Below are 22,134 nucleotides of genomic sequence, written 5' to 3'. Positions count from 1 at the left end.
ATGTGTCGATGCGGTGGCAGAAATGGCATGCCAACATGTAAATATTCAAAATGTACATAATCGTTTTTTTGTGTATCTTGTTTACCATGAACTATTTTTTGTGGCTGTCTTTGTGTGAACCATTAAATGTACATGTTCTTTGAACGTCATCTCATATCCATGTTCATTTAAATGACGCCTGTTTTGTCATCATCGTTATTGTATGTCTAAGAAGAAATTGTTCTGTTGAGTGTTATTGACGTTTGTGAGAATAATGTTTTTTCTAAATAGGGTTTGTAAACAGTGAAAGGGTCTATGTACGGGGCGGTCAGTGAATGGTTGTGCAGCGTGAGTAGTCAGGTTTTTTAATTAAACACACAAATAAATTCGCTAGCAGACGCTGCCCGAGTCGGCGTTGCGATGTGAGCGAGTGTGGGAACGTAGAGAAAAAGATGGAGGGACACCATCATTGCGCATGCGCAATGATGGTGTAAACGCCGCGGCGAAGAATGCTTTAATTTAGGTGACAGAGGGGGCGAGGGAGCGTAGGTTAGCAGGCACTCCATGCGTCGGTGTGGCGAGGTGACAGAGGGGAATGTAGGAGAGGAGAGAAAGGGAAGCCCACAAAGGTGGTCACGCCACACACTGGAATGAGCTCGACTCTTAGCTGCTTCGCATCTTAAAAACAATTTCTGGACGTAGCTTTGTTGTTTCGAATAATTATGTGGGCATGAACTATGAGCAAAGCATGCATAAAATAACTCGAACATCATGCTTACGCGAGGCAGTTTTTGGGGTCGTGGTTGCTGTGGGATTGTAAGCACATAGCGAAATTACGAATATCAATCAATTGTCAAAATCAATCAATCAGTCAATCAATACGTGAAAATAGTTCATTACCCCTTATTTGTGTCTCCTTGTGTCTCTATTCCTATACTGTGGTGTCCCGTCGGTTGATTAGATTACACCTATATGAACGACACCACGAGGTGACGTCATGCATCCCGCTTTTAAGTGGTGACCAATCTATTTCTGTCTGTAGAGCCCACAGATTATGTCAGAGCCTAAACGTATTCCAAACATATCGCGTTTGTTGTTTTGCGTAATTATGCGCGCATGAATTACGAGCACAGTATGCATGAAGTGATTCGAACTTCATAGTTACGTGAGGCCGCTTTCCGGCGTCGTGGTTGCTATTGGGTTGTAGGCATATGACGAAATCACGAACATCAATCAATCGCGATAGATCTATTAACTAACTAGAGAATCAATCGATTACATAACTAAATAATTATTTATTATACGATCGATCAATGAATCAATCAGTTCACTTCTCCGTCTATTTGTCACCTTTTGTCTTAGGTGCGATACGGTGGTGTCCCGTCGGTTGACTAGATTGCGCTTGAACAAAGGACATCTTGAGACGACGTCATGCACCGCGCCTTTTAGGGGTGAACAATTCATTTCTGTTGTTAGGCCGCGTTCACACTGAGCATTCCGGCCGCCGAAAGTGCTCCGAATCCAGTTCGACGGCGGCAAAATTCGCCGAAAGGGCCCTCTCCGCGCCGATCGCTCTCGGACCGATTTTTGCGGCGTCTGCCGCCGAATCGGTCACCGCGGGCCAATAGGAGTGCTAGTCAAGGAATTTTGAAAAATGGCGGCCAAGCCCTACTCTCTTGTTATGCCGCAGTGCACGTAACTGATTGTTGAAACCAATGGGAGTTTAACCTACTCTGTGCCTACTTCACGTCCGTATTTCGTGGAAGAGGTGACCCAGCTTGCTGTTGGCGTGACCAAGCTTGTTGCGGTGTTGCAGAGCAAAACGAACCCGCCAACGCCGCTGGCGTCGGTGATTTTTTCTGCTCTTCGTGCATTACAAGGCCGCCACTTGCTAGCAAAGTAAGCCGTACTATCTTTTCTTGCTTCCTGCGTACGAGAATCATCGAAGTATACGCCACCGGATAGCGTAGTGGCGTTTGCGAGCCGCGACAACAACCGGGTGACAGCGCATTCATCCCGCGTTCGCCCCGTAGTAGATGACATATTCGGCGGTGCGGAGCGCGTCCAGTGCGAACGACGCTGCATTTCGGCGGCTGGGGAATTTCGGTCGCTGTAGAAAGAGGATGTTTCAGTGTGAACTAGGCATTAAGGCGTTTATTAGCCGGCAACCAGCGAGCATGCACAATGGCGACAGTCAAGCACGGACTCTCAGCGCGAGCGGCGTCCTCGTTGGTTAGCCCCACTAGGAGGTACTGAAGAGTTCGACCAATTATTGAGTTCGGAGGCTTCGCTACAATTACCCAAGTGTCGAAGAGGGAGCCAGCTGGTGACCTAACAGCTTGTTACTATGAGCAGGTCATAATAAGCCTTCAGGCGCTCCACGTTGACGATGTCGCGCCCACGGCGGCGCATGTCCGAAGATTGTTCAACGGGTTCGATCAGATAGTTGACAGGAGAAGTGCACTCGATGACACGGTATGGGCCTTCGTATTTGGGAAGTACTTTGGATGAGAGGCCAGCTACAGAGGTCAGGATCGAGAGCCATACAAGCGCACCAGGAAGGAACGTGGGCTCAGAAGTGGTGGAGCCATCACGAATACTCTTCTGCAGCTCTTGCTCTTGCGTCGTAAAAAGCTTGGAAAGCTCGCGACACTCTTCAGCAAGCCTGGCTGTCTCAGAACTTGGTGCACACTCAGATGGATCCGGCGTGTACGGGAGTATTGTGTCCATGGTGTGCGACGGGTGCCTTCCGTACAGCAAGTAGAAAGGTGAAAAACTTGTCGTGCTCTGAGGGGCGGTGTTGTAGGCGTAGGCGACGAAGGGCAGTATATTAGAGAGTTTTAGTACTGCGTACGCTGCGTACGTGGCGGCGTTGCGTACGTAAGGACGCCACGTTCTGCGTAGTGCGCATGCGCAGACCGCAACGCGCACGTATCGCGTTACGCACGCAGCCGCTACATACGCATGCATGAGATGCGTTCGTGCGTACGTATGAGCTGATTGCGCCGCTCTCGAACAAGTCCGCGAAAGCGCGAGACTTCGTTTTGCAAAATGGTGGCATCGAAGGCAAGCACCGACCGGCTCTGTGGCTTAAAATATGGCCATAATCTCGCTATAACACTTGGATTGGCTCACATTGGCTGTCAACAACACGTGCTTCTATTCTGATCTACCAGATGACGCAACACGCTTCACGCTCGTTACGTACGCGAGTACTACGGCGTACTAAAAGCCGATTAGTGGCAAACGATGCCACGTAACGCAAGGCGCTTGCGTGATGTGTACGTAGCACCATTCCGCAGTACTAAAACTCTCTGTTATCCCAATTCGTGTGGTTGGAAGCGACGTACATCGAAATCATGTCGCCGAGGGTGCGGTTAAAGCGTTCGGTGAGGCCATTCGTCTGCGGGTGGTAAGTAGTAGTTATGCGGTGAACAGAATGGCACTCTGTGAGAATGGCTTCGACGACTTCTGACAAAAATACACGGCCTCAATCGCTGAGAAGCGTTTGGGGTGGTCCATGGCGCAGTATGAATTGATGCAGCAGGAAGGACGCAACATCGCGCGAAGTAACCGCCGGGAGAGCGGCGGTTTTGGCGTATCGCGTTAAATGGTCTACGGAAACGATGGCCCAGTGGTTACCAGCCGACGTCAGAGAAAGTGGTCCATACAAATCGATACCTAGGCACCCAAACGGACGCTCAGGGCAAAGTAACGGTTGCAGACCGGCGTGCGACATGTGTGCTGACGGTTTGCGGCGTTGGCAAGTGAGGCAAGAGCGAACGAACTGCTGCACGTAGCGGTACATCCCGCACCAGAAGTAGCGTTGTCGAATGCGGTGGTAAGTTTTGGATACCCCAGAGTGCGCACATTGCAGATCAGAATGGAAAGATTCACATATCTCCGACCGCAGACTGCGAGGTATGACGAGTAACCACTGCCGGCCATTGGAGTCGTAATTGTGTCGGTGTAGGAGGCCGTCACGAATGAGGAAATGGTGAGCTCGACGACGCAAGGCACGCGTGGATGGTGTTGCAGACGGATCAGAGAGCAAGTCGATCAGCGGGGCGATCCGATTATCCTTTCGCTGTTCGGTAGCGATGATGTCAACATCAATGGCAGAAGCAGCAACCGAGGATACTGAGCAGAGCACGTCAGCTTCAGGCAGAGGAAAGCATGAGAGGGCGTCGGCGTCAGCATGCTGGCGTCCGTTGCGGTAGAGCACGCAGATGCCGTAGTCTTGTAAGCGAAGAGCCCAACGGGCGAGACGGCCTGAGGGATCCTTCAATGATGACAGCCAGCATAGTGCATGATGGTCGGTGACGACAACGAAAGGGCGACCATACAAATAAGGTCTAAACTTTGTAAGGGCCCAGACGATCACCAGGCACTCTTTCTCCGTGACGGTGTAGTTTGTGTCGGCTCTCGTGAGCGTACGGCTTGCATATGCTACGACATATTCAGGGAATACAGGTTTGAGCTGCGCCAGGACAACGCCGAGTCCTACACCGCTGGCGTCCGTGTGCACCTCCGTTGGGGCTGTAGGGTCGTTTAGTGGCGTAAAATGGGAGGCGACGTCAACAAATGGTGGAGCTTCGCGAACGCGCCGTCGCACTCGGATGACCACGAATTGAGGGGCCCGTTACTTCCAAAGAGCTTCGTCAGTGGTGATATGACCATGGCAAAGCTTCGTATAAAGCGTCGGAAGTATGATGCACAGGCCCACAAAACTACGCAGTTCTTTGACAGATGCAGGTTTGGGGGATTCGGCCACGGCCCGAAGCTTGGCAGGATGAGGAAGATTGCCGTCTTTGGACACGACGTACCTCAGGAGGGTGAGTTGCCTTGCTGCAAAGCATTACCTTTTCAGATTTAGTCGCAAGCCGGCATTGCTCACACGTGCGAAAACTTGTTTCAGACGTTGGAGATGCGTGGAGAAATACGAAGCGAAGACAACGGCATCATCGAGGTAACACAAGCACGTGTACCATTTTAAGTCGCACAGAACGGTGTCCATCATGCGCTCAAAGGTCGCAGGTGCATTACCTAGACCAAACGGCATGACGTTGAACTCGTACAAGCCGTCTGGGGTGACAAAAGTGGTCTTCGGTCGAGCGTCGTCAGCCATGGGTACTTGCCAGTACCCCGAGCGCAGATCGAGAAAAGAAAAAAAAATCGGCTCCATGAAGGCTGTCAATCGCGTCATGGATGCGTGGCAGTGGACAAACATCCTTGCGAGTGATCTTATTGAGCCGTCTGTAGTCCACACAGAACAGCACAGAACCGTCTTTCTTCGCAACAAGAACAACAGGAAACGCCCATGTACTGTCCGATGGCCGAATAACGTCACGTTGGAGCATATCGTCAACCTGATCATTAATTGCCCGACGTTCAGCAGGCGACACGCGATATGGACGTTGTCGTAAAGGTGGATGGGCACCAGTGTTGATGCGATGCGTAAAAACGGACGTGAGACCGAGAGAACTTCGCCCGACATCGAAATAAGAACGATATTCTTGCAACAGGTCCAGAAGCTGGGAACGCTGTACCGCCGTAAGGTTGTCAGCGATGGAGGGGCCAATTACATCAGCAGATGACGGATCAGAAGTGAAAACAGCATTGTTGGTACGTGACCTGAGACAACGCGTGTCATCGGGTACCTCCAGGACTTGTGCGTCGTCGACTTGTTCCACTCTGCTGAGACATTCCCCTTGAAGCAAGGTAACAGTGTACGGGGATGGGTTGGTAACAAAAATAGCGGCGTTGCCCTGGTAGACCTGCACGGTCGCGAAAGGTACTAGCAACCCTTTGCTGCTACAAGCGCGGTCGGATGGCGAAACGAGTGCAATTGTGTTGGAGAGAGCGGCGCAGTAGACGACACAGCCGAATTTGGAGGCAATGTTGTATCGTCTTTCATTAAAATCTTGCTCAGTGTCGAGGGACTGTCTTCTGGCGTCAAATGCGAGAAGGGTGAGCATTCAATTTTGGCGGCGGCACGATGGATGACCTCATAGTGGGGCTACCCTGCACCTCCACCAATTTGTTAAGGCGTTTATTAGCCGGCAATCAGCCAGCATACAGAATGGCGACAGTCACGGCCATGCACGGACTCTCAGCGCGAGCTGCGTCCTTGTTGGGTAGCCCCACTAGGAGGTACTCAAGAGTTCGACCTTATTTCAGAGTTCAGAGGCTTCGCTACACTGTCTATATAGTGCCTAGGAGATATATTAAGTGCTTAGGACACAATCTATTAGAAGCATATGGCATTTGTTGATTAGTGTAGCTATGTGGTGTTGAACTACTATCCCCGCCAGCATACTATAATTCAAACATTGATTGATTTGTGGGGTTTAACGTCCCAAAACCACCATATGATTATGAGAGACGCCGTAGTGGAGGACTCTGGAAATTTTGACCACCAGGGTTCTTTAACGTGCACCCAAATCTGAGCACACGGGCCTACGATATTTCTGCCTCCATCGGAAATGCAGCCGCCGCAGCCGGGATTTGAACCCGCGACCTGCGGGTCAGCAGCCGAGTACCTTAGCCACTAGAGCACCGCGGCGGGGCGATAATTTAAACATTATACTTACGCGAGTCAAGTTTCGGTGTCGTGGGTGCTATAGGGTTGTAAGCACGTGCCGAAATGGCGGACACCAATAAATGAACGAATGAATGAAACAAGTATAATGAAGTAATCAACAATAGTGTAATTACCTAATTATTATATTTTATTTCTTGACTTTCATGTCTATATATGTGCTATCTGCTGAGATTTGATACTGCCAAATGCAATCATTGTCTATGAAAACCGTAAAGGAATGAATCGGGAAAAGAATTGCTAGACGTAGCTTTATTGTACTAATTTTTTCAAACGAACTACGATCACCACCAGCATAAGATAATTCGAACATTATACTTACGCGAGTCAGCTTTTGGTGTCGTGGGTGCTATATGGTTATAAGCACGTGCCGAAATGACAGACACCAATAAATGAACGAATGAATGAAACAAGTATAATGAAATAATCAACAATAGTATAATTACCTAATAATTATATTTTATTTCTTGACTTCCATGTCTATATATGTGCTATCTGCTGAGATTTGATACGGCGGAATGTAATCATTGTCTAAGAAAACCATAAAAGAATAATCAGGAAAAGAATTGCTAGACGTAGCTTTCTTGTACTAACTTTTTCGAACGAACTACGATCACCACCAGCATAAGATAATTCGAACATCATACTTACGCGAGTCAGTTTTCGGGTTTGTGGGTGCTATAGGGTTGTAAGCACGTGCCGAAATGACGGATATCAATAAATGAACAAATGAAAGAATCAATTTTAATGAAATAATCAACAATAGAATAATTACTGAAAAGGGTTTATTGGCGACTGTTGCGACGGTGGTCCTACGATGAAACACGATCGGGAACGAGCAACGGTCAAGCAGATGCCGGCGATGATCAGCACGAGCCGAGCGAGCGAAGCCCAGCACCCAGTACCCAAGTGGTGGCGATGTTGCTTGCCAACGATGCTCTTTCTTCTTCACAATTTGCCCCCGCCGAAAAGAGCCATCCTGTCGACCTAAGAGTCTGGAGGCAGAGGGCTATGATATGGCTTAAGGCGGGCGACGTGGACGATGTCATGTCCACGCTGGCGCATGTTGTCAGATGGGGAAAGTGGCTTAATGAGAAAATTCACCGGGGAGGTTTGCTCCAAAACGTTGTATGGGCCCTCGTACTTTGGAACGAGTTTTGAAGAAATGCCGGGGGTTTGGTAAGGAACAGCCAGCCATACAAGTGATCCCGGGGAATAGCTGGGGCTTTGTGAAGAGTCGGCGTTGTTTTCTTTCTGGCGCTGTTGTTCTTGTGACGGAAAGGTGCGTGCGAGTTCACGCCACTCTTCCGCATTTCGGGCAGCTTCGTACACAGATGGGCATTCGGATGCGTCAGGACGGTATGTAAGGAGAGTGTCGATGGTGTGGGATGGTTCGCGTCCCTAAAGAAGAAAGAAAGGTGACAATCCAGTGGTAGACTGTGCCGCGGTGTTATATGCGAACGTGATGAATGGAAGAATGCGATCCCAGTTAGTATGATCGGATGTCACATACATGGCGAGCATATCACCAAGGGTGCGGTTAAATCTTTCCGTGAGCCCGTTAGTCTGCGGGTGGTATGCCGTGGTTTTGCGATGTACAACCTGGCATTCAGAAAGCAGAGACGTGACGACTTCTGATAGGAAGGCTCGACCTCGGTCACTTAGTAGTTCTCGAGGTGCACCACGTCGTAGTATGAGTATGAAGCGATGAAGGATGAAGGATGCTACGTCCCGCGCAGTGGCACTTGGAAGGGCGGCGGTGTCAGCGTAGCGTGTTAAATGGTTCACAGCGACTATGATCCACCGATTTTCATCTGATGTTGTCGGTATAGGGCCATAGAGATCAATTCCGATCCGATTGAAAGGTTTGGCAGGGCACGGAAGTGGTTGAAGCGCACCGGACGAGTGGAAAGGCGGTGATTTGCGGCGTTGACAGTCAGGGCAGCCCATAACGAATTTTCGAACGAAATTATACATTCCGCGCCAGTAGAAGCGATGGCGAATGCGTTCGTAAGTTTTGAAAACTCCGGCATGACCACATTGGGGATCGTCGTGAAAGGAGGCGCAGATTTGTGATCGCAAGCTACGCGGGACAACCAAGAGCCACTTACGACCTTCGGGGGCGTAGTTGCGTCGGTGTAGCAGCCGATCACGAATGGCGAAATGAGCAGCTTGACGTCGGAGAGATCGTGGTACCGGAGTGGTTGACGATCCAGAGAGACAGTTAAAAAGAGAAGCGATCCACGGGTCCTTGTATTGTTCACTGGTAAAGGAGTCGAGGTCGAGAAATGCGATGGAGTTGGTACCAGTGGTTCCGCAGGCCGAGTCGGGAGGTAAAGGCGAACGCGACAGGGCGTCGGCGTCAGAATGCTTGCGTCCGCTGCGATAGATGACACGAATGTGGTACTCCTGGATTTGCAGTGCCCACCGAGCTAGGTGGCCAGAAGGGTCTTTCAATTTGGCGAGCCAACAAAGTGCATGGTGGTCCGTTACCAGGTCGAATGGGTGACCGTACAAATAAGGGCGGAACGTGCGAAGCAACCACACTAGCGCCAAGCACTCTTTCAGTGACACTGTAATTGGCCTCAGCTTTAGTAAGTGTGCGACTCGCATAAGTGACGACGTATTCGGAGTAGCCCGGCTTGCGTTGGGCGAGGACGGTGCCTAGACCAACCCCACTAGCGTCTGTGTGAACTTCCGTTGCAGCTGTTGGGTCGAAATTCCGAAGAATAGGAGGAAATGTTAGCAGACTACAGAGCGTGGCAAACGCGACGTCGCAGTCAGAAGACCAGGATGAAAGGCCTGCATCACCGCGTAGGAGGTTGGTCAGTGGTGACATGATCGATGCAAAATTTCGCACGAAGCGCCGGAAGTACGAACATAGTCCGACAAAACTGCGTAATTCTTTCAGTGTAGTAGGTTTCGGGAACTCAGCGACGGCTCGCAGTTTGGCAGGGTCGGGTCGAACACCATGCTTGGAGACGATGTGCCCTAAGATGGACAGCTCTCGCGCGGCGAAGCGGCACTTTTTAAGGTTCAGTTGGAGCCCAGCGTTGGTTAAACACGTCAGAACCAGTTGGAGCTGAAGCACATGCGTAAGAAAATCGAGAGAGAAAACGACAATGTCGTCGAGGTAGCATAGACACACAGACCACTTCAGTCCACGCAGTGTGTTGTCCATGAGTTGTTCAAACGTGGCAGGAGCATTACACAGCCCAAATAGCATTACGTTAAATTCGTACAGGCCACCTGGTGTAATGAACGCAGTTTTCTGGCGATCAGCTTCTGCCATAGGAACCTGCCAGTATCCAGATCGTAAGTCTAAGGAGGAGAAGAATGCGGCTCCTTGGAGGCTGTCAAGGGTGTCATCTATGCGCGGTAATGGATAGACGTCTTTCCGCGTCACCTTGTTTAATCGCCGGTAGTCGACGCAAAATCGAATCGATCCATCTTTCTTTCGAACTAGAACGACAGGAGATGCCCAAGAACTGTGCGATGGTTGAATAACGCGACGGCGTAGCATCTCTTTGACCTGGTCGTTGATGACGTGACGTTCTGCAGCAGAGACACGGTACGGTCTTTGACGCAATGGCTGGTGCGAACCGGTGTCAATGTAGTGGTGCACTGCGGAAGTCCGACCCAATTGCGGCTGAGAAACGTCGAATGAATTCGCGAAGTGCTGAAGGAGATTAAGAAGCTCGGCGCGTTCATGGGCACTTAAGGTGTCGGCGATGGAACTCGAGAAGGTGTCACTCGATGAGCATTCCAGTGGAGAAAGAGCATGAAGTTCGGTCGAGGCGCTACTGCACGATTCGTCTGGCATGTTAAGGAATAAAGAGGAATTGAGGTACTCCACTCGACCGAGACATTAGCCGGCAAGTAGCGTAAGCGGTGCAGAAAGGGGATTGTGGACGAAAATATTGCTTCGGCGCGCAGTGACGTCGAGTGTAGCGAAAGGCAAGGAAACGGCTCTGCGGCTCATGAAAATGTCGGAAGGTGTAAACATTACTGTATCATCGTTATAGTCATCGCAGGGAACCGGGACAACGGCAAGAGAGGCGGGCGGAATTTCAGTGTCCTCACGCACGACAAGTTTTGGCGACCGCTCAAGGGTTCCGTGCAAAGGTTCGTCACACAGGTGCGAAAATTGAACTTCAGCGCGTGCGCAGTCGATGATGGCACGATGATTTGACAGAAAGTCCCACCCGAGGATAACGTCATGCGAGCACACCGAAAGGACGATGAACTCGACAACGTACATAGAGCCTCGGATGAATATGCGGGCCGTACAGGTGCCGAGAGGTCGAACTGGTTGTGCGCTAGCTGTACGAAGCGATAGTTATAGAGCGGCGTGGTCACTTTGCGTAGGGAGCGGCAGAGCTGGGCGGCTATAACAGAAACGGCCGCACCTGTGTCGACGAGGGCAAAGGTAGAAACACCATCGACAGATATGGCGACGACGTTAGCTGGTGAAGTGCGAGGACTTGAGCATTTCGACGACGGCGCAGTTCCTGCCTCTGGAACTGCGGCGTTCAGTTTTCCCGGTTGGAGGAAGCGGGTCTAGGACGCATTGGGGACAGTGATCGCCTGCGAGGAGACGGCGAGGGGGGAGAGTGAGTCTGAGGTGAGGGTTGGGTTGACCGAGACTCAGGAAGGTTAGTGTATCCATACTGCGGTGAGGGATAGGGAGCAGGTATGTGCATGGGCTGTGGGTCATACAGGAACGGCCGAGTAGCGTCGTGGAGTGGTTGGAAGCGATGGCGACAATATCGTGCCACGTGTCCTGGAGTACCGCAGGTGTAGCAGATCGGCCGATTGTCAGGAGTGGGCCAGGAATTGCTGACTCGTGGTGCGGCCCAAGGCGTCGAAAAAGGGGTGGAGTGGGGAGCAAATGAAGACATGGTGGCAAATGCTGCTGGCGGGGTCTGCTGCGTACCACCTGGGCATACGTAAGAGGCGCGGCCACGGGCTGCATAGCTGGCGCATGGGCAACAGGCATGGCCACAGGCTGCTGGTGGGCAGCGACGGGAACAGCCTGAGCTACCTCTTCGGCAATAACATCGCGGAGTGGTGAGGGCAGACGATAGGACGGCGGCTGCTGCGTGAAGGGAATCAACGACAGTTGCCGAGCTACTTCTTCACGCACGAAGTCTTTAATCTCTTGCAGGGTTGGTGAGTGGTCGGGAACGGAAGTTAGACTGGAAAGCGAGTCGGCGTGTGAGGAAAATGGCCGAGTCAGGGCGCGCTGCTTGCTCAACTCGTCGAAACTTTGACACACAGTGACAAGTTCCGCAACGGTGGCAGGATTACGGGCCAGGAGCAGCTGATATGCACCGTCATTTATCCCTTTGAGGATGTGTTGAATCTTCTCCGACTTGGACATGGTGGTGTTCACACGGTTGCAAAGACCAATAATGTCTTCGATGTAGCTGGTGAAATATTCCGTTGGCTTTTGTGCGCGAGTCCGCAAGCGTTGTTCGGCTCTGGACTTGCGGACAGCGGGTCGGCCAAAAACGTCAGCAAACAACGTTTTAAAGATGGACCACGTTGTAATGTCGTTTTTGTGGTTGTTATACCAAATTTCGGCCACGTCAGTGAGGTAAAAGATGACGTTAGCCAATTTGTCCGCGTCATCCCACTCGTGGTTTGCGCTCACCAGTTCGTAGTTAGTGAACCAGTCTTCCACGTCGGTCTCATCAGCTCCGCTAAAGACCTTGGGTTCTCGCAAACGAAGAACGCCGGGGTTGCTGGGGGATGGAGTGGAAGAGCCAGGTTGCGCGTTGTTGGTAGCCATGATAGGAGGCAGCGCTCGGCTGCGCAGCTCCAGGTTTAGGCGACGGCGAATGGCAGCACCCAGGTTCAGGCGACGGGGAATGTCAGCACCCTTCACCAATTGAAAAAGGATTTATTGGCGACTGTTGCGACGGTGGTCCTACGATGAAACACGATCGGGTACGAGCAACGGTCAAGCAGATGCCGGCGATGATCAGCACGACCCGAGCGAGCGAAGCCCAGCACCCAGTATCCAAGCGGTGGCGATGTTGCTTGCCAACGATGCTCTTTCTTCTTCACATTACTAATATATATTTTTTATTTCTTGACTTTCATGTCTATATATGTGCTATCGGCTGAGATTTAATACTGCGGAATGTAATCATTGTCTAAGAAAACCGTAAAAGAATGAATCGGGAAAAGAATTGCTAGACGTAGCTTTTTTCTACAAATTTTTTCAAACGAACTACGATCACCACCAGCATAAGATAATTCGATCATCATACTTACGCGAGTCAGTTTCCGAGGTCGTGGGTCCTATATGGTTGAAAGCACGTGCCGAAATGACGGATATCAAAAAACAAATAAATGAATAAATCAATTTTATTGAAATAATCAACAATAGAATGAATACTAATATATATTTTCTATTTCTTGACTTCTATGTCTATATATGTGCTATCTGCTGAGATTTGATACTGCGAAATGTAATCATTGTCTAAGAAAACCATAAAAGAATGAATCGGGAAAAGAATTGCTAGACGTAGCTTTCTTCTACAAATTTTTTCAAACGAACTACGATCACCACCACCATTAGATAATTCGATCATCATACTTACGCGAGTCAGTTTTTGAGGTCGTGGGTTCTATAGTGTTGAAAGCACGTGCCGAAAGGACGGATATCAATAAATGAACAAATGAATAAATCAATTTTAATGAAATAATCAACAACAGAATGAATACTAATATATATTTTATATTTCTTGACTTCCCTGTCTATATACGTGCTACCTGCTGAGATTTGATACTGCGGAATGTAATCATTGTCTAGAAAACCGTAAAAGAATAATCGGGAAAAGAATTGCTAGACGTAGCTTTCTTGTACTAACTTTTTCAAACGAACTACGATCACCACCAGCATAAGATAATTCGAACATCATACTTACGCGAGTCAGTTTTCGGTGTCGTGGGTGCTATAGGGTTGTAAGCACGTGCCGAAATGACGAACACCAATCAATCAAACAATCAATCAATCAATCAATCAATCAATGAATGAATCAATCAATCAATCAAGCAAGCAAGCAATAAGTTCCTTGTTTAGATGTTGATATGTGGGGTTTAACGTCCCTAAACCACCATATGATTATGAGAGACGCCGTAGTGGAGGGCTCCGGAAATTTCGACCACCTGGGGTTCTTTAACGTGCTTGTTTAGGTGTCACCTTTCATCTATGGTCTTATACTGCAATGTCCCGTCGGCTGACTAGATTGCACTTCAATAAAAATAATTCGAGTCGATGTCACGCAGCGCGCCGGTCAGGGGTGAACAATTTATTTCTTTATATAGAGCCCGAAAAACGTATCAGTGCCTAGGACACAACGCAGTCCGGTCGTTTCGCGACATACGCCCATTGTGAGATTCGATCTCTGGATTTCGTGCCGACTGGTTGTGCCCCCGCGATCTCCCACGACAGTGCAGCTCTGGCTGATTGGGCTCGCCCTACGCCATCTCCTGACGCCGACAAGAGCTCTCGCCGAGTGGTGCCCCGTCCTCGGACTCCTGCGACCATGTCCATTATCCTATCTTCTCCTTACTTCCGTGTGCCGCTGTCCCTGTGCCTTGTTCTCTCCTTCCACTCTCTCTATCTCTATACCTTTTAATCCTATTCTTTTTATTCCTAACCCTCGTGAGCTACTCTTGAGGTGTCCCCCCCTCAGAGACAATTACGGGGCTCACTTGTATCTTCTTTTTTTTATTTAAGAGTTACTTCCTCCACCCATTGTGAAGATATTTGATCATATCCGCATTCACATTAGCTAAAAACGGTTAAGCCCCACTCTAGCCGCGTTGTGTTTAACTGATACTCGTAAACGATATCCCAATGAGGGAATGATATCGCAAAGTGATTAGTCGGCCCTTAACCAGTCTGTCTTTCGAATACATGGTGCTTCATTTGATTAGCAATAAACTAAAACATGGTGCAATGAGCACAAAAGAGCGAGTGTGTTGCATGAGGGCACAACAGCACGTGTGCGCAAAACGTGGAGGTTATGTTCGATGACATCGCAGAAAAAAAAATGCGCACAGTCTGTTTGTAGAGCCTGGTAAGGTGTCTCGTTGCTTTTCGGGCTTTAAAGCCCGCCCTCTGCATGCGCAGCCATAACGAGCTCTGAAATAAGAAAGATGACGTCCAATGTGTCTCGCTTTCGCTCGTGGCCTCAAGATTTGGTTTAAGAGCAAAGCGCTTAAAGTTCGAGGTAAAAGGTCGAGTGACCAGAGAAGACACTCGGCGCAGTTGCTTATCAGCCGCACCGACCAACGGTGAAATTCCACGCAACCGCCGCGCCATGTTTGCCCGCTGCGCGCTCAGAGTACGAGTGACTAGAGGTCCGCGCTCCAACCGGGGGTGCCGGATCCTGGTTTTAAGACTCTACTCTGTCTACACCAAGGAAAAACCCAGCGTCAGCAAAGAAGTCAATGTTAAGCGCCCAAATACAACCTTGTTCGCAGTTGCTTAAGCTTTAGACGGCTAGTGTAAAGTTTTTAGCCAAGGAGTTCACGTTAAGTCTCTAAGTACAACCATGTCTGTTGTTGCTTAAGCTCTACAACGATAGTGTAATGTTTCCCTTTTTTAGATACGAAGCTTTTAGGGTCGAACTCAATCCGGTGTGTGGCGTGACAACCTTTAATGTGCATGTTCGTCCCATTCCCTATCTCTCTCCTCCCGTACACTCCCTTCTCTCGCCTCGCAAGGCCCACGCAGGCAGCGTCTGCTAGCCAACGCCCACTCCTTTTTCTCTCTTGTAGGCATTCCACACCACGGCGTTGACACGTTCAGTGCGCTTGCGCGCCCCATCCCCCTCCTTTCCTACGCTACACCTATCACCTCGCAATGCCGACGCAGGCAGCGTCTGGTACACGCTCCCTCTCTCTCTCTTTCCTCCGTACGTCGTTCCCCGCGGCGTTCAGCCCCCATTGAGCATGTGTGCCCAACACCACCTAGAGGGAATTCTTTCCAGTCTCGGTGGCGTTGGTCTGCCCCACTCCCCTCCTCTCCTACGCTGCCCCATATAGAGCCTCGCAACGTCGACGCAGGGAGCGTCTGCCAGCCACTTTCTTGATTGAAAAAACCGACTACTCGCGCTGCACAAGCGTTCAATGGCTACACCGCATACATATATGCATTGAATTCCGAGCTCCATGGTAGTGCCGGTGGGAGCTTTCTCCTGTGCGTTATTGAACAAGGATAATTTGCAATGCGCACGCCAACTTAAGGCGAATCAGGTCTCTGTGTCGATTTGGAGTATTATGCCTCTCATTACCCATTAGCAGCTATGGGCGTGTTCCAGTAGAAAACACCGCTGCGTGCTTTGCACCTTCCTAGGTTTGTCTTCTGCGCAACGCGGTGATTAGCGTCAACGTCACCGCATGTCTAAGCATTAGCACCCGCTGCTTCGAATCTACACGGTTCCTGTAGCAGTGGATGGTGTATTTTTTTTTTCAGGTAACTTTCTTGTCGAATGAATATTAACCACTTGCTGCAGTTCGTGTACATGTCATGCATGTGGTTCAGTTCATTCGCGAAGAAGTGCAGCAGCAATTGTGGCTAGATTTTCCCACACCTGTCTAAGGATTGCAAGAGTGCGTTGTCTTCTTCGAAAGGGGTTGGCTGCATGAATGGGGGCTGTGCAAACATCGAGGGAATCCAGCGGTCGCAACGTACTACTGTATACGATGTTGTGTGTCGGCAGATTCTTAGTCAGTACCTCGTAGGCGGCTTTTTTACTGTCACCGAAACTTGCTTGACTACGACGTCACGACCAACGCAAATGGCCCATTTACTAAAGCGGAAACTTTAGATGCCTCATCAAACGTGAAAAGTTACCGTCGGTGGCGTCACCTTTCCCACAAACGATTAAAAAATAGTCGTTATATAGTGTTGTCGCCAATGACGCCACAATGACGCCACACATAACGCACATTTGCGACACCATGACGTCCAGGATGACGTCATCATCGCTTGGTGAAAGCTGCGCCAATGTCGGAGGCATAGCAAATCCGCGGTAACCTGTGTTCACACGAAAGACCAAATCGCTATTCAAGCCTATTGCGTACTACGTCACTATACGCACGCCATTCCCGCGTTCCCACTTCGGTCCACGCTGAGCGATTTTGGAAACGACAGAAGTTCAAATCACTCTTGGAATTCTCGGGGAGTAATGTCTCAATCCTCGCTTGTAGCGCAGATTCTTCCTTGGGGTGTGAACGCTCGCGGCGGAGAGACCCAAATCACGTCACATGTCACGTGGCTGACTCGACCGCGATCACATCCGTCGTGTCAATGCATATTTAAGTGCAGAAAGCTTTCTAAGAATGGAATAGGGGGGGGGGGGGGGAGTCAATACAGTCGACTCAAAAAGAAGACGATGACCTTCACCTTGTGGTCATTACGAAAAGTCTCTTATGTTGAATTCCAATGACAGATCCAGACGAAGTTTTTCTGCTCTGAGCAGAGCAATCACATTCCAATGGCGGATTGGGAGAGTGAATTGCATGTTCCAATGGCAGATTGAAAGCAACCGCAGATCACGGATTGCTCCGTGCAACAAAAATTGCTCCACCGAAATCGGCTAATTTGACTGGAAGGTCAAGTGACGTATTTTATGCGCCCGCTTTTCATCGAATCACCGATGGAGGTCCGAAAAGTGCTTTGCACTCCCTCACCCTTTCATGCTCCCTCGCTAGAATAGGTGACCAGTAAAAGAGCGAGGGATTGTGGGATGCACCGTCTGCTACCGGCTTCCGGTTCGAAAAAGTAGACGACGGCGAACTGCTTCGACGCAAGCCTCAGATTATTCGGGATTCGCGTGCACGGCCGCCCGTTTATCTTCGTCCTGATAAACCATGGTTGGTTGTTCAGCCGTTGGCATGCTCCTGCTCGAGCGTGAAAGGCAAAGGGTGTGTATCGATACCCATGAAACGAAGAAAAAAAAAATGAGGTGGGCCGCGGCTATGAAGAGAGCGACAGATAGCCTTTGAGTACAGAACGTTGAAACCAGAGTGTGCAAAAACAATTTTACCACAGATACGTGTGTATTCCACACTAAAGAAAAGCTTACGCGTGAATTCGCTGGCAATATTATGAGAAACAAATTGTCGCACAAGTGCCTAGCAAATATATTATGAGAATGCATGGGTGAAATTGACTTGGCATGCGAGATGAGCGCCGGCCATTGCACTCATACACATCCATACACATGACAAAAAACGCGAAAGCTTCACTCAAGAGTAAGTTTACACGAAGCGCTGGACGAGTCCATTTGTGTTTATCTTGGTCAAACTATGCGCGAGGACGGCACTCAAAGGAAGAACTGCGTTAATCAAGCGCACGGTTTCGATTATTTCGCGCCGTCTATGTCTGACTGTATTGTTTATGTGCCGCCGTGCCATGCAGCTTGACCAAGATCAGCGATCAAATAAGCATCTGGCTTCGACTAAGAAATGCACCTTATAGCGCGCTGAAGGCTAGAAAAAAAAATCTCAACGCTGTCAATAAGTGTTGCTCTTCATGCCGATCGACTGATGAGTTCGACCGTCGCAGCGATCCCGAAATGTACTCTTAGCACACTACTACTGTCATCCTCCTCCCCTGAGATGTTTAAAATGGTGACTTTTTATCTGGAGTACCGTATGATACAAGGAAAACTGTTTTTCGTATCGGCTTATCTGCTAGCCAAACTGACAGCAACCCCGAGCAGCATAAAAGCATTGCACATCATTTTAGTGCGTCAAAAAAGTTTCCGGACCGTTCATGGCGTTTGTAGCTTGTCATCGTCACAGTCACTGCTGGCAAAAAAAAACAACTTCTAAAGCACTTGCATTGCACGGTGAGGTGCTTTTTTTCAACGGAGCAGTACAAACATGCGCGCGTGCCGCGGCTGACCCGTGTGGTGCGTCGAACCGGAAGCCATCGTATCCCACAGTTCCCCGCGATTGCCCATTTTACCGGTCACCTATTCCGGTCACCAACAGCTCTCGTCGAGATGCGTGCGTTCCAATCGCAGATTCGGCGAGAGCAATCCCGCTCGGATCTGCACGCTCAATTCGCAATACGGCCCAGCGCTCGTGATTTGTCAGCGGAATTGCCAGATGACTGTAAGTCGGCACAAATAGTTCCTATATTTAAGAAAGGTGACCGCCTAGTACTACAAAATTATCGACCGATCTCCTTAACATCATCATGCTGTAAGCTTATCGAACACATAATAGCTCATAAATTAAATGAATTCTTAGAAGAACGCTCAGTTTTAACAAGTCATCAACATGGGTTTTGAAAAGGATTTTCTACTACAACACAATTCGTTACTATCGTTCACACCTTTGCAGCTTGTCTTGATGCTAACGGCCAAATTGATGTAATATTCTTAGGCCCAAACAACGAAACGTTCCTTTCCTTTGACCGCGTCCTCTCCTTACGTGAGGCTTCCTTACAACCAAGTACCGACGGAGGAAGCAAGCGTACTCTGAAAGCTCCCTTAACCCGTCCTCGCGGGAGGAATGGTTGCCGCGCTCCTGCGTTCGAGATTATCGAATATAAGCTTTGCTCACAAGCGTTTATTCTGTAAAAAAAAGTTGGGTCACCACATCACTTCCAAATTGAAGTGTTAATATAGAGACGCGTGTACGCTTTCTTCCAACTACGATTACTGAATGTGAAAAGCCACCGTAGTCGAGCGCAAAACGTGGTGCATTCTAGCAACACTGCGCGCCGTCGTGCCTGGCACCGTGCACGCACGCTCGCCGCTCGCGTCTCCCCGCAGGGGGTAAGTGGGAGGGTTGCCTCGAAAACGAAAACATCACGTGGGCGAGCTGTGAGGCGAAGCGCTCGTTCAGGGCAAGGAGCGGACCTAAGGGCGCACGAAGGTAGCCCCAAAGCAACCTTAAGCTGAGGAAGCGCCAAGGAAGCCTTCACCGAGGGCTCCTTAGTGAGGAAGCTTTCAGAGTGACATAAGGCGGCCTCACAAAAATGAAGGCTTCCTTACTGAGGAAAGGAACGTTTCGTTGTTTGGCCCTTAGATTACAGTAAAGCATTCGACACAGTTCCACACAATAAACTAATTATAAAGCTTCGGTTAGTTGGTATACCAGAATTACTTATCTCCTGGATCTCAGCTTATCTACTCAATCGCAACCAATATGTTCAGGTAGGAGAAAAACAATCGGGCTGCCTTCCTGTGACTTCTGGCGTTCCGCAGGGGAGCGTACTAGGCCCCCTCTTGTTTTTGGCCTACATTAATGAAATTGTCAATGTAATTAGCACCCCGGTACAAATTCGTTTATTTGCTGACGATTGTGTTTTGTGTAGAAATGTAACCTGCATTAGTGACCAATGTGGTCTTAATACTAACTTTGGCAATGTATCAAAATGATGTGAACAATGGGGAATGCTTCTTAATGCAAACAAATGTGTGTATCTTCCCATAACGCGCAAGAAAGTTCCATTAAACTACACATACAGTTTAGCTGAAGCACCTTTACTTAAACTAGCCTCCTACAAATACTTAGGCTTAACGTTAACAAGTACCTTATCCTGGAATTTGCACATAAATAACATCTGCTCTGCCGCTTTCCGTAAATTATACCTTCTCCGCCACAAGCTCAAGACTGCTCCGCCTAGTGTTAAACTCCTCTCCTACTTTTCCTTAATTAGGCCTAAACTTGAGTACGCCTCCATAGTTTGGGATCCCCACACAAAAATTAACGTCCAAAACCTAGAAAGAATTCAAAGAAAAGCAGTACGATTCATATATAGTAAATTTATGTCAACCGATTCTCCCACTGCATTACCCACTCGACACCACTATCCTCATTCCCTAGCCAATCTTCGCAAGGACTGATACTTTTCGGTACTCCTTTTTCCCACAAACAATAGATGATTGGAATAAACTAACCGAAGCATTTCCTCAACGCCCTTGACCATTTGTGTAAATACTCTTCTTCCATGACTTCCTTGAATGGTATTATCACCTTGTTGTTCAACTGTTACTTTTTTTAATCCATAACCCCTGTGTCTTATAACAAAGAAATTGTGTAAAAAACGCTTTGCAACCTTGTTTCATTCTGTTATTTAGTGTGTTTCATATATGCTCACCCTGCTTGGACTTTTTGTCTGCAGTATTCTATAAATAAAATAAATAAATAAATAAATCTGCCATTGGAATTCAACACTATTTTTACGTATAAGGCGCGACGGTGACGACGGAAAAAAAGGCTCTGCCTCTGTGGCCGGTCATCAGCGTGTCTTACGCTTCGAAATATGCTGAGCCAAGACGCCGAATCTGACATTGTTACGTCGAACAATCTGTTACGAACAGCCACCCTGTAATCCAGTATCACGTTCGCCCTTCTCACACCGGCATTTAATCGAAATGGTTAAAAAGTCAACTTGTTGTGCTACAATCTTGAACGAATAAAGAGCACGCAAGAAACAAGAAGCATCTAAGGGACGATGGATGAAGGCACTGACTCACAAATTAGTTTCTTTTCAAAATGAGCAGAGTAAATAGCACCAAGAAAAGCATAACAAACAGCGCATCGCGGAAGCTGCGATGTCACACGCTGTTGTGTACTCACTTGTCACGTAGCCATTACCGCCGGACGGAAAACTGGGCTGGTCGTTCTCCATACCCTCGCCGTCACCATCTTCATCTGAAGAATGTAGGAAGGAACAGAATTTGTCACGCTCGCATGTAGAGGCGGAGAGTTTCACCGTATAACGATGACCATGATATCAGTTTGGGGGTATCAATTCGTCTGTGGCAATATTAATTTGTTTTTTATTACTGTCCGTTTTATCTCGCTGCTATATACCTCGATTTGAGATGTATAGAGACATTCTAGTATTCTTCCTTTCCTCTGGGCACTTGTATGGGGGGAAACTGCTCTCCTATCCAGGCTTATAGTTTTACTATCATATCGCGCATGGATATTTATGAAATGGTCAACCTAAGCGCAGTTAAAAAAAGGGAATTGTCACTGCTAAGTAATAGTGCAGTGCTTCGTACCAGGTACATCAAACTCTGAACACTTGCTGTGTACTTGCTGAACAAGCAAAACATTTCGATATTCGTTCTTGCATTGCCCAAAGTATCCACTGAACACCGCAATTCACAGTGCGAATGGGTGGCCATCATTTACTAAAACGTGACTCTAACCAGCCCGTGGTTGTCGCAGAACCAGGGGTGTTCAGTCTTAGCGCGGTATAGACGTATGGTTAATGCCTGCACCCTCCTCCCTGTATCCTGCTTCTACGGCTTGATGAAAGGATTCTTGAAACGATGTTAAAATGAAAAGCAGTGCTAGTTCCACGAAAGGAAAGAAAAAGCAACCTTTTTAATCGAGTGTAACCCGTGAACATAGAATGCGACACTCTTCTGACATCGCTTGTTGATCGGGCTGTCATTCTTGTTCTTCGCCAGTCGTACTATACAGCTTGCAAACTTTGAAGTACAGTAAGTTTTCAGCTAATGCGGATCTCTGGCAGATGCATCGCATATATAAGT

The 22,134-nt window shown here is 48.7% G+C and overlaps 1 protein-coding gene across 1 annotated transcript in view; it reads right to left on the bottom strand.

Annotated features, from left to right (window-relative positions):
• Nucleotides 1-22,134, bottom strand: part of LOC142765981 (uncharacterized) — a 125,174-nt gene that overhangs the window by 24,706 nt on the left and 78,334 nt on the right. The window contains exon 3 of the mRNA XM_075867789.1: nt 21,206-21,280. Coding sequence (XP_075723904.1) covers nt 21,206-21,280 — 75 coding nt within the window. The remainder of the gene's footprint in view (nt 1-21,205; nt 21,281-22,134) is intronic.

This window comes from Rhipicephalus microplus, chromosome 6 (genome assembly GCF_043290135.1).
Source record: "Rhipicephalus microplus isolate Deutch F79 chromosome 6, USDA_Rmic, whole genome shotgun sequence".
Taxonomy (NCBI): Eukaryota; Metazoa; Arthropoda; class Arachnida; order Ixodida; family Ixodidae; genus Rhipicephalus; species Rhipicephalus microplus.
The sequence above is the reverse complement of the archived record's forward strand: the minus strand, read 5'-3'. Positions and strand labels throughout refer to the sequence as shown.